The following is a 12,670-nucleotide window of genomic DNA, read 5'->3' on the forward strand; positions in this document are numbered from 1 at the left end:
TTAAGAGTCATTGCTTTGGGTCTAGAGGAGGCAGATTTCCTTCCTCTAAAGGGGATTAGTGAACCAGATGGGTTTTTACAAAAATCTTAGTTTTATGGTCATTACTGATACTAGCTGTTTTTTTAAATTAATTGAACTTAAATTCCCCAGCTGCCATGGTGGGATTCTGAACTCATATACTCTGGATTACTAGTCCAGTAACATAACAACATGCTATCGTTCCCTCTACTGATGTCTTGTGCTACCCAATGGTTGGATACACGTCCCTCTGCTTCCACCCTGAGCTTTCATAGGTGCCAGATGGAAACCAGCAGAGGGAGAGCGATTCAACAGGCATATTGGCTTTGACTGGCCTGAGTCACTACCCCTGTCCCCCAGAAGATGGTCACAGAGTGGAGCTAGCAGAGGATCTGGGCAAAAACCAACTGCCCACTGTCTTGACTGCATTGTGGTGTTACATTACGACAGTGACTACACTTCAAAAGTACTTCATTGGCTGTAAAGCACTTTGGGACATCCTAAGGTCATGAAAGGCGCTATATAAATGCAAGTCTTTTTTTTAGAGAAATAAGCTAAAGTGGTGGGCAACACTGTGGAAAATAGAAAGAGAAAAAAAGTCAAAAAATGAGGGTGGCAGCCTTGGAAAACCAACACGAGATAATTGGTCTTAAAGACATCGTTGGTGTATGTTTTACTATAACTTGGAATGCAACCCAATAACCCACTACATCAGCAGTAACTGCACTGTCGTACTTACAGTTTGTTGTTCTCTTAGCTGCGTTATATTTTGCAACACTTCAAAAAAATGGAACAATGCTATATGACTGAAAGAAATCTGTCCATCTTCTTAGAGAGCACAATGCTTCTTTTTACATCTACTTATCGCTTTGCTAACGCTGGCCAATTTGAGACCAAGAAGGGTTGCCATTTTTTTAATAGTCTATTTTATTGTCACTCAAAGGGCACATCAGTTCAAGGGACGGCCTTAGTGCCTCCTGCCAAGCCGTGCTTCCTTCCTCTTTGAGGAACTCTCATTCCTGGATTTCTTGTCCTTCTTCACGCAGAAATATTTGGTGATGGTTTTCCGGCACTGTTCACACTTCACCGCGCAGCACCAGTGGAACTTGCAGTTGCAGCTGCTCATCATCTGTGCTCGCCTCTCCCCCACTGCCAGCCCGCAATCCCCACACAGCCTCTTGCAGCTCCGCTTCTCCCACTTGCTCAGGTGTTTACCCTTTTTGACGCACTCCCTCCCTTCCGTCCCCTGTAGACCCAGGGTCTTGTTTTCCAGGCAGTAATCCGGGGAATCCTCCAGGTGAACCAGCTCTTTCTTGGAAATGGTGCTGAAGGTTTCGGCAATGGCTCCCTTGCTGGCAGCGCTGTTGCCTGCCCCTTTAAGGAGGTCAACTTTCAGGGCTTTGTGATACTTTTCCTTCAGGTAATTTCCCACCTCGCGGAATTCAGGCAGTTGCAGCCAGCAGGTCTGTGTCGTGCAGCTCCCAGACACACCATGGCACTTACAGGTTCGCTTCATTGTGCCTTTAACTGCCTGAAGAATAAAGATTTTAAAGTTTACCATTATTCAATAAATACAAACACAGTGCTGGTATAAATACACACTGTTTTGTGGATCACAGAAAGAAAAGAAAGAACTTGCATTTCTATGGTGCATTTCACAACCTCAGCACATCCCAAAGTGCTTTACAGCCAATGAAGTACTTTTTGAAGTGTAGTCACTGCTGTAATGTAGGAAATGCGACAGCCAATTTGCGCACAGCAAGCTTCCACAAACAGCAATGAGATGATGTTTTAGTGATGTTGAGTGAGGGATAAATATTGGCCAGGACACCTGGGAGAACTCACCTGCTCTTCTAAAGAGTGCCATGGGATCTTTTGCATCCACCTGAGAGAGCAGGTGGTTTAACATCTCATCCGAAAGATGACACCTCCAACAGTGCAGCATTCCCTCATCACTGCACTGGGAGCTTAGATTTTTGTGCTCAAGTCTCTGGGGTGGGACTTGAACCCACAACCTTCTGACTCAGATGCAAGAGTGCTACCAACAGCCATGGAAGATAGTAATGTATAAGGTAATATATATATCTGCCATTTAAGAAAACAAAGTTTTCTCAAAGCCGCCAATGTTTGAGGGACTGGGACCAAGTGACTGAGGCAGAGACAAACAGTGTAATGTTCAATAACCATGCTGTTGTCTAGCCTTTAACACTGTCTGCATGACCACACCAAGCAACTTTCTTGCTCAGTGATCACAGAGCATAGTTGAAATGGAATGATATTGTTGCAAAATATCCAGTCTGCTGATCTCAAATGAGCCTCTTGGTCTTATTCTCACTGCATGGCTTTAGTAACCACGAGGATAAGCAAAAGACTAGCCAGCACCTCATTGCAATATACCTATCTTTCAGGAGATGGCCAAACGCAGCTTGAGGTTAATCTTTCTCTCCGATTTCTCGCTCCTTCCCTCCCTATATATCTGGTATTTGCTTGCACCTCACTAAAACTGCACAGTTGAGGTTGTTGTGAGGAAATGTGTGAGATTCAACATTCTACCAGTCCCTGGCACTACACACTGGCACTTGATCTGTCGTGGGACTCTACTGTGGGCATGTGGGCATTGTATGATATTAAAAGGACAATGCAAGAAACAGAATCTGCATTATAAAACACTGGATAGGACTCAACTGGAATATTGTGTTCAATTCTGGGCACCACACTTTAGGACAGACGTCAAAGCCTTGGAGAGGGTGCAGAGGACATTTACTAGAATGCTACCGAGGATGAGGGACTTCAGTTATGTGGAGAGATTAGAGAAGCTGGGGTTGTTCTCAGAGCAGAGAAGGTTAAGAGGAGATTTAATTGAGTTGTTCAAAATTATGATGGATTTTAATAGAGTAAATAAGGAGAAACTGTTTCCACTGGGAGGATAGCCAGTAACCAGAGGACACAGATTTAAGGTAATTGGCAAAAGAACAGGAGGGGCGATGAGGAGAATGTTTTTTATGCAGTGAGTTGTTATAATCTGAAATGCACTGCCTAAAAAGGTGGTGGAAGCAGATTCAATAGTAACTTCTAAAAGGGAATTGGATATATATTTGAAAAGGAAAACTTTGCAAAGCTGTGGGGCAAGTTCAGGGGAGTGGGACTAATTGGATAGAGCTGGCACAGGCACAATGGGCTGAATGGCCTCCATCTGTGCTGTATGATTCTGTCACACAGACTCCATGATGAAAGACCCTCACAAGATGTCTACGTTTTGGGAAAAGCAGAGTACATACTGTTCCAATATTCTCATTTACATGGAGGGGTTTCAGTGGAAGCTAATCCATCTGACATGAGATTTTCATTTCATTTTAAATTCACTGCGAGAGAAATTATTATTTTTAAACAGTCCACCTTTTATAAACAGAACTATTTTCAAATCAGCTCCTGTTCATTGTTCTGACCACCAAGGCCTGCCCTTTGTGGGTACAAGGGATGAGGTGCCCCTCGTGGCAAAAATCAAGAGCGGAGATAAAAAAGGAAAGGAACTCTCAATGTTGGAAATCTGAATTAAAAACTGAAATGCACATCAGGTCTGTGAACACCTGAAAAGAGAAAGAATAGTTTAGCATTTCAGATAAAGACTTTCATCTAAAGTGGAAAGATGATGAGTGTCCTAATTCAAGGACTGGCCAAAACAAAGGTTTTATTTTGGCCTGCGGAGTATCTGAAATGCATAGAATCCCATCGCCATGCTCAGTTTCCAAAGCAAACTGCTGAGAAATCCACACAGGTAGAGTTTCTCTCTGTCCTACATGAAGTGCACACGCTCTCTCTCTAGGGACACATTCCAGTTATCCAAGTCCAGAGATCTTAGGTAAAGGTTCGCAAAAGCCAAGGCTGTGGGAGCCCAATTGTACATGACTCACCACTGGAACTTAAATCGCTAAAACGGCACTGTTTGCTAAGAACTGGTAAGCTTTCCATTGCTTGTGCAGCTCGGAACCCCTTAACAAAGAAAGTGGTGGCTTGCAGGGTTATCTGAGGCCAACTGTGAAAAATCCCAACTCTTCAATGACAAGATCCACCCCGTGATAGCAATGTTAGCCGTGGCTCAGTTGGTTGCACTCTTGTCTCTTGACGAAGGTCATCGACCTGAAACGTTAACTCGGTTTCTCTCTCTCCACAGATGCTGCCTGACCTGCTGAGTATTTCCAGCATTTTCTGTTTTTATTTCAGATTTCCAGCATCTGCAGTATTTTGCTTTTGTATTCGTTTGGACACAGTTCTTGGGACTGCAGCAAGAATGTGGCAAGAGCATTTAGACATTTCTCATCTTTCTTCCATAACAGAAAAGTCCCCATGTAAATTATTCTTGTGACATCTACAATGTCCAATCAGTTCGGTTTTATGGCTTAAAAATTCTAGGCATACAAGGGAAAGATTTCCTTCAGCGATGTGTGAAATCCAGGATCACAATGTGAGGTGGATTTGTAACAAGAAAGGAAACTGTCGCACATCTTGGGGAGGGGGGTTTCACAGCCAGCAGCTCTGTTTATCAGCAGAAAGAGGCCAAGAGATGACTTGATGCTTATTTTAAGTTGTGTTTAAAAGGTGGAATATATACCCCTTAAAGTGAAAGGAAGGCAGATTGGAACAAACCATTAGTAATTTAATTATGGTTTCACTTTTTCATATGATGCAATAATTTAGAATACTGCAATCCTAAATTTGAACTTTGGGTAGCATGTGATCTCCTAGTATTAGTTGAGCTACCTTTCTCTCCCTCTCTCTCATATATGAGGTGTGGGATCCGGGAGGAGAGCACATTTTGTGAATTTAGAAAGACGTTTATGAGTTCTTCCCAGAGACAGTGAAGTTAGTGTTTTTGATTAGTTCCTGGTTAACAACTAAACAAATAAGTAATATTTTCCTTACTCGCCGCAGGTAGAGAAATACATTTATTCCCTTACGCACCACAGCGAGATCAATCAATCTCTTCATGCCATGGGGGAAGTAGATTTTTAACTTTAGTCTCTGTCCACTGAGGGTTTTTTTTATAGTGAAGGCAAAGAAATGTATAAAACATTAACTTAACTTTTTTCGTATGTTCATCTTTCCTTCTTTACCAAATGTAAGAGCACAAGGATTACTGGCAGGAGTCGGCCATTCGGCCCCTCGAGCCTGCTCCGCCATTCAATAAGATCATGGTTGATCGCCCTCGACGCCACTTCCCTGCCCGCTCCCCAGTTGAACAGTACTTAGTGCTTAGTGCATTTAAGCAAAACATTTTAGTAAAATATTTTAAATGCAGCATTTTTAATCCAGAATTTCCCTCCAAACTATGTTAATGGTACAGTTCCTCCGGAAGTTATTACTGTTTGGAACAGAAGTGAGAAATAAATATTGTTCATATCAACATTTATGTCTATTATATTACAAACTTGATTATTACTAATAAGTCCTCAGATTAGTGCAGAGTTTAAAATAGGGGTTCAAATGATATTCAAAAATATGTGGAGTGCTTTGATTGGTTCACCTTTTGTATTAGTAGCGGTTGCTGAGTTCCTATTTTTGATTTGTAATTTATCATCAATTGTGACACAGAAATTTCAGGTATAGGCAGGCACAGCAAGTAAATTGTAATCAGCAAACCAGGAATTGGGGTGTGCACATTTTCATATCCCGAGCACCCTTTTTCCCAACGTTATCCATTGCACAACTTATTAATGATTGGCTACAATTTTTCGGGGAAACTACTTCTTAAAAAACAAATGTTACTTCACTGTCCCTGGGCACATCTCTCTCAAACTTCTTTCCAAGCTCTTTCAGCAGAATATCGTTTCCTCGCTGTAATATTACGGAAAACTCATTATGAGAATGGGAGATTCGCGCCTTAGCGAGCATATATGTGAGGGCGGGGTGGGAAGAGAGCCTTGTTTATGTAAACAGTTTGGAAAACATCCCTCTTCAATATAGTGAATAATTTGGATTACTGATCTATTAATTCCAACCTTGTGCTGCATGTAAACTGATAAGGATGAAGTAATTACACACTTTGGTTAACCAGTAAATTCGGATAATTGTTGGAATGTCCAATCTTAGTTAACCAGTCAAATTGGGTAAGTGCAGTTCTAATGTTACATAAAGCTAGACGGATCAGACAGCCAGAGAATGCACGGTGCAAATATTTTCGTTTAGCTGAGGCAGGATCCAGGCTATATTCTGTATCACAGCCCAGCAATCAATCTGGTGTTCATCGCAGACATGTCATTGACACAAGACACGATCGTTTCAAAGACTGGGCAGCAACCTAAACTGCTCTGCATGAGAAATGTTCAGAGAGAGAAATGCATGTACAGTATGTGACTCTATCGTGCACGGATGAATTGGTAGATATATAGGCTGCTCAGGACAGGTTCATTTAGAAAGAAAGAACTTGCATTTCTATAGCGCCTTTCACGGCCATAAGAACATAAGAAGTAGGAGCAGGAGTAGGCCATACGGTCCCTCGGCCTGCTCCACCATTCAATAGGATCATGGCTGATCCGAACCTAGACTCACGTCCACTTCCCTGCCGTAACCCCTAATTCCCTTATCAGCTAGGAAACTCTATCTCCGTTTTAAATTTATTTAATGTCGCAGCTTCCACAACTCTCTGAGGTAGCAAATTCCATAGATTCACTACCCTCTGAGTGAAGAAGTTTCTCCTCATCTCAGTTTTGAAAAGGCAGCCCCTTATTCTAAGATTATGCCCCCTAGTTCTAGTCTCACCCATCAGTGGAAACATCCTCACCGCATCCACCCGATCAAGCCCCCTCACAATCTTATATGAGTAGCGGCCCAACCTACCAACTAGGAAGCCCCAAAGTGCTAATTAAATACTTTTGAATTGCAGGAGTAGGCCATTCAGCCCTGGTCCCACTCGCAATTGAAGAGGGGTGGGAGGAGGCTCGTGTGGAGCATAAACACCGGCATGAACCTGTCGGGTCGAATGGCCTGTTCCTGTGCTGTATGTAACACTATGTAAGGCTGATCCATTTACCCACCTCTGCTGCATATCCCTTGATACCCTTACCTAACACAACTCTATCCACCTCAGTCTTGAAGGCTCCAACTGACCCCCAGTCTTTTGGGGGAGAGAGTTCCAGATTTCCACTGCCCTCTGTGTGGAAGAACTCCTTCCTGATTTCGCTGCTGGCTCTGATTTTAATGTTGTCTACGTGTGTGTGGGTGTGGGTGACATGGCCAGACAGTGGCGAAGATGTGAGAACTTTACCTTCCTGCCGGCTTCGTTGTTGTGCAGGTTCATGGCCGCTCTCGCATCCTGTCCCGTCTCCAGCGCGTCAACAAACTGCGTGGAGATGGTCTCTCCAAAGCCAACGTTGTCGCTGCATCCGCCCCACAGCCAGCCCTGTCCTCCTGCACCAAGCAAGCACCAGCCACACGGTTATTGCCGGCAATCGCCGCCGCACTAACAGCTCTCATCCAACACCCGGCAGATCTGAATGGCCAACACTTACCCAGTTGTCCATCCCGCGAATCGTCGCAGCCGCAATTATCAAAATCTCCCAGGCTGCAGTTTCTGGTTAATGTGTACATCACTCCCGCCGAGCTAATGGCGTGGACAAAGGCAGCCTCTCGGTTTGCTGTCGACACAAATGAGTTACTGTTACCTCCCTTGTTCCATTTCAGTAATGTCTGAAGCGCTGTCCCTGTGTGTCGCGTTGTAGCCAGTCGGGTTAAGGTGTGACAGGGGACGCGGGATCTACCAGGTAGGACATCAAGAGATGAAAGCGAGAAGGAAATGGAAGTTGAGGGAAGGGGGCCTCGGAGTGAGAATGGGCAGCTGAACATTGGGAGAGAACGGGGAGGCGAAGATGAAGAAAAACAAGGTAACGGAACGGCCAACAGAAGGAGGAAGAGCAGAGGATAGAAAGAGGGGGCGGCGACCTGCGGGTCTGGGTGGAGGGAGTCTTCGTGGGGCTATTGGGACGGTACAGAGAGACTTGCCAACAGCCAAGTCCTGAAAGAAGCAGCGACAGAAAGATATACACGAATATCCAGGGACAGGGAGCAAAGGAGGGTGGATGGGGTTAAGACACAGGCTCGAGGGGCTGAATGGCTTCCTCCTGTTCCTACAAGGCAGGCATACAAGGACAGAGATACACAACAAGCACAAAAATACTGACAGAAGTATACATGCAGAGAAAGCGATAGATATAAGCAGGAAATACAGATCCAGGCAGATGTCTAGCCAGAGATTGGCATAAAGTGAGAGCGGAGCAATAGACAGCCCCCACAGTAATATACAACGGAGAGGGAGAAAGAGACACGGGCAGAGGGAGAAGTATGTAAAGAAGGGAGAGGGGAAAAGGAGAGAGAAAAAGTCGGAAATAAAAACTGAAGATGCTGGAAACACTCGGCTAGTCTCCAGCACTTCCAGTATTCTGACGAAGGGTCATCGACCTGAAACTTTAACTCTGTTTCTCTCTCCACAGAGGCTGCCTCACTGGCTGAGTGTTTCCAGCATTTTCTGTTGTTATTTCAGATTTCCAGCATCTGCAGTATTTTGAGGGAAAAGTCGGGAGGTAGTTACGTGTAGGTGAGTAGGGACCTGAACCCAGGTTATGTGCGCACAGCTGTCTGTGGGAGTGTGTCTGAGACTTGCACATTAATACGGTTGTGTAATTAGAAAATGCGCCGATTTGGAGTGTGACTGGTGTCAGGGGTTGCAGGCAGTGGATGCGGGTCGGTGGGAATCCGTGCGCATTGTTTGGAGAGGCTGGTTCCGCTGACAGTGCGGGGATGGAGAAGGTCACTGCCCCTGGCTGGAGATACAGAGGTAATGATAAATGGATTCCCGGAATACATTCCTGTCCTGGATTTAAACCGCACACGCCTTACCGCTCCTCAGGCCGCTGTGTGTGGACAGTTGCAGCGCTCTCTCCGGGCAGTTCCAGCGGTCCCAGGCGAATTGGTGTTTGCATTCCTCAATGCCACTCTGGGCACCTGCTGCGACACTGCTGGAGTAAATCAGATAGGCCTGCAAGCAAGCACAGCCAAGCACAGCACGTCAGAACCAAGGCCCGGACCCCAGACCCACCCATCCACCTAGAACAGGAGACCCAGCAGATCAGAACCAGGGCCCGGACCCCAGACCCACCCCATCCACCTGGAACAGGAAACCCAGCGCATCAGAACCAGGGCCCAGACCCCAGACCCACCCCATCCACCTAGAACAGGAGACCCAGCAGATCAGAACCAGGGCCCAGACCCCAGACCCACCCCATCCACCTAGAACAGGAGACCCAGCAGATCAGAACCAAGGCCCGGACCCCAGACCCACCCCATCCACCTAGAACAGGAGACCCAGCAGATCAGAACCAGGGCCCAGACCCCAGACCCACCCCATCCACCTAGAACAGGAGACCCAGCAGATCAGAACCCAGGACCAAATCTCTCCCCAGCCCATTGACTTAGTAAAGGAGACCACCACAACCAGCCCCCTCTCCTTTATAAAGCGCTGGTTAGGCCACAACTGGAGTATTGCGTCCAGTTCTGGTCACCACACTTTAGGAAGGATGTGAAGGCCCTTGAGAGGGTGCAGAGGAGATTTACCAGAATGGTTCCGGGGATGGGGGATCTTAGCTACAAGGACAGGTTGGAGAAGCTGGATTTGTTTTCATTAGTGCAAAGGAGGTTGAGGGGTGATTTGATAGAGGTGTACAAGATTATGACGGGTTTGGAAAGGCTAGACGGGGAAAGGCTGTTCCCACTAGTTGATGGTACAAGGACTAGGGGACACAGATTTAAGGTTTTGGGCAAGAGATACAGGGGGGAATGTGAGGGAAAACGTTTTTACGCAGCGAATGGTGAGGACCTGGAACTCGCTGCCGACAGACGTGGTGGAAGCGGAGACACTCGGGGGAGACTGGATGGGAACTTGAGGGAAGTAAACCTGCAGGACTACTGGGATAGAGCGGGGGAATGGGAGTGACTGGAATGCTTTGCAGAGAGCCGGCGCGGACTCGATGGGCCGAATGGCCTCCTTCTGTGCCTCTATGACTCTCCTAACCCTCATTTACTGGGAGTTAGGGATAAGATCATTCCCAGTCAGTCTCCAGAACCCCGGGCCTTTTGGCGATTACTTCAAACCGAGGTTAAACGTTCGATTGATCGCTTCCTCCCATCGAAGCAATAATTGGTACCCGCTCCGTCACAGGGGAAACTCTCAACATTCCCTGTAGGGGAAAGGAACGGATTCTTTACAGCTGCCAGACTTCCAGCAGCTCATCTCCACTCTCCTAAATCGGGGCAGTTGGAAACCCCACATTAGAAGGTCGGGGCGGTCGGTTTCATAAGGAAACTGATGAGCAAAGGGCCACATACAGTAAGTGGGGAAAGGCAATCGTCACTTCATACATCCCACAACAATATACACCTAACAGGAATTTACTTTATATTCGGGGGCTGAGAAAGGGGAGCTGGTATCTTTACACTTTAAATGTAGCAATCCAAAGTTTAGCTTCGATCTGCATTAATCGTGTATAGCAAATATCGAGTCCCATAAAAAACAGTACCGATATCTGTGTATAAATCTCGCTAGTGGAGACACGGACGATTATTAATTCGATAAAACCCTCCGGTTATAGAAATTCAGAGTCGCGGGCCCTGTGAGATTGAGCGGAGTTCTTTAATCATCTCCGGACCCAATGGAATGAAATTGGAGAGAGCAGAATATGTGGGAAAGGTGTCTCCAATATTCACAACCAGCACCCAGTGATCTGGAAGGAGGCGTGGCGGGGGGGGGGGGTGGGGGATGGTATCTGGTCAGTTTTACCCGGTGAAGTGTCCAGGATGGTTGCTAACTGTTTATTTCAATGTTTGTTACACCCGACACTCTCAGACTCCCAGCAGTTTCGCCCCACTCAGATTGATTAAACAAAGTAATTCGCAAAAAATATGCACAATAATCCGCCTTTCCCTCCGTTGCATTTCCTCAAATGGAATTAAGACCAGTTTGCAGGGGAGGGGGCCCGGATTTCGATCAGTGGGACAGTGCCCAGAATGTGGGAAGCGAGACTTTTATAACATCTCCACATTATGATAGCCTTAGACCCGCAAAAAGCGGCCCGGGGAGTCTCCCTCTCTTCAAATGGCGTCTGAATCTTTATCATTTATCTTTTACTATTTAAAAAAAAACATTTTTCAGTGTTATTATAATTTATTAATTTGAAGAAGATTAATAAGAATCTCTCTTACCTTAGGACCAGTCATAAGAAAATTATTCACTGACCTGGAAAAACAAGAGCCAAACGATTAACTTGTAGAAAGCTTCCAACTTTGCCCTCCGAAAATATTTGGGATTTTTTTTGGGAGGGGGGGGGGTTCTTGTCTTAAATCCTTCAAACGGCCTCTGATGCGATTCCTCCCTCCCCTCCCCACTCATTAGAGTTTGTCTGAAAACTTAAGCTGACAACCTTTGAGATTGGCCCATCATGTGACGGAGAGTAAGAATTGAGAAAAAAGGCACTAAAATCTCAGAATCTCTACTTGAAGAATAACTGATTAGTAAGTCGCAGCAACGCGGAGCGGGGAGAGACCGAGTGTGCGGAATATAGACGGAAGAAACACAGCGAGAGTCTCCCTGTCCCCAAAGGCTTCACTTACCAGGCTTGGCACAGCTTTAGGTAGATGGTTAAGAATAACAGTGAATGGAGCGTGCCTTGGGGAACCATCGTTCTAGGGAATAGTAATCACAATAATCAGAGGTGAATCCCAAGAAAGGAGGGAGAAAGCGATGGCGCATTCCTCAGAAGGCCGGGGCGGTCTGAAGACAGGTTCTGTTGTGTAAAGTTACCATGTGTGAAGGACTGATGTGAAATGGAGCTCCTCTCATCCCAGGATCAGATTCGCTACTTAATTACGGATTTTCCTTCTCTCTCCGACTCAGCCAATCAGAACTCAAGTGGGAAGGGGGTTTTCAATTGATCAAACACAAACTACAGGCTCTTAACTACAGACAGAACAGAAAGCCTGGGGGAGAGAGAAAGGATCAGAGAGAGAGAGGCTGCAAATAGTGCAGAGAGACTGTGCAGAGAGACTGAGAGTGAGAGAAAGGGGAGCAGAGAGAGAGAAAGAGGGATAGAGACACAGACACAGAAAGAAGGGAGCAGAGAGAGAGAGAGAAACAGAGAGATAGATAAACTGCAAACAGAGCAGAGCCTGAGAGTTAGAGAAAGAGGGGAACACAGAGAGAGTGTGTGAGAGAGAGAGAGATAAAGAGACACTACAAAGAGCAGAGAGTCTGAGTTAGAGAAAGGGAACACAGAGAGATAGAGACAGAGAGCGAGAGAGAGAATTACAGACAGAAAGTGATAGACAGACGTAAACAAGAAGAGAGAATTAGACCGAGATAGATGGAAAGATGGTAAGGGCGAGAGAGAAGACATAAAGGCATGGAGAAAGAAGAGAAATAGACAGCTGAAAAGATAAACACAGGGACAACAGGTGCAACGATTCTGTAGCTACCACCTCAGAACCTGTATCTGTGAAGTTGGATGTGCAGTCCTCAGATTGGAGTTATACTGGAGTCCAAAGATGTGCGGGTTAGGTTGATTGGCTATGATAAAATTGACCCTTAGTGTTAGGGGGATTAAATACGTGG

The 12,670-nt window shown here is 45.8% G+C and overlaps 1 protein-coding gene across 1 annotated transcript; it reads right to left on the minus strand.

Annotated features, from left to right (window-relative positions):
- Window positions 1-985: 985 nt before the first annotated feature.
- wnt8b (wingless-type MMTV integration site family, member 8b) lies at window positions 986-11,741 on the minus strand. Its single transcript, XM_085970073.1, has 6 exons — window positions 11,674-11,741; window positions 11,266-11,299; window positions 8,908-9,046; window positions 7,524-7,649; window positions 7,280-7,422; window positions 986-1,549 (listed from the first exon to the last, which is right to left on the minus strand). The coding sequence occupies exons 1-6, from the start codon at window positions 11,739-11,741 to the stop codon at window positions 986-988; spliced, it is 1,074 nt and encodes a 357-aa protein (XP_085826199.1).
- Between the last annotated feature and the right edge of the window lie 929 nt (window positions 11,742-12,670).

Source organism: Somniosus microcephalus, chromosome 29 (genome assembly GCF_052327205.1).
Source record: "Somniosus microcephalus isolate GS21.2 chromosome 29, FLI_Smic_1.0, whole genome shotgun sequence".
Classification (NCBI taxonomy): Eukaryota; Metazoa; Chordata; class Chondrichthyes; order Squaliformes; family Somniosidae; genus Somniosus; species Somniosus microcephalus.

What these genes read in the sequence shown, in the direction of transcription:
- wnt8b (XM_085970073.1), bottom strand. Translation starts at nt 11,741, where the DNA reads ATGGTTCCCCAAGGCACGCTCCATTCACTGTTATTCTTAACCATCTAC. An exon ending in ACACAGCGGCCTGAGGAGCG is followed by an intron (nt 7,650 to 8,907) that starts GTAAGGCGTGTG and finishes TTGTGTCGACAG; the next exon opens with CAAACCGAGAGGCTGCCTTT. An exon ending in TTCGCGGGATGGACAACTGG is followed by an intron (nt 7,423 to 7,523) that starts GTAAGTGTTGGC and finishes TGCTTGGTGCAG; the next exon opens with GAGGACAGGGCTGGCTGTGG.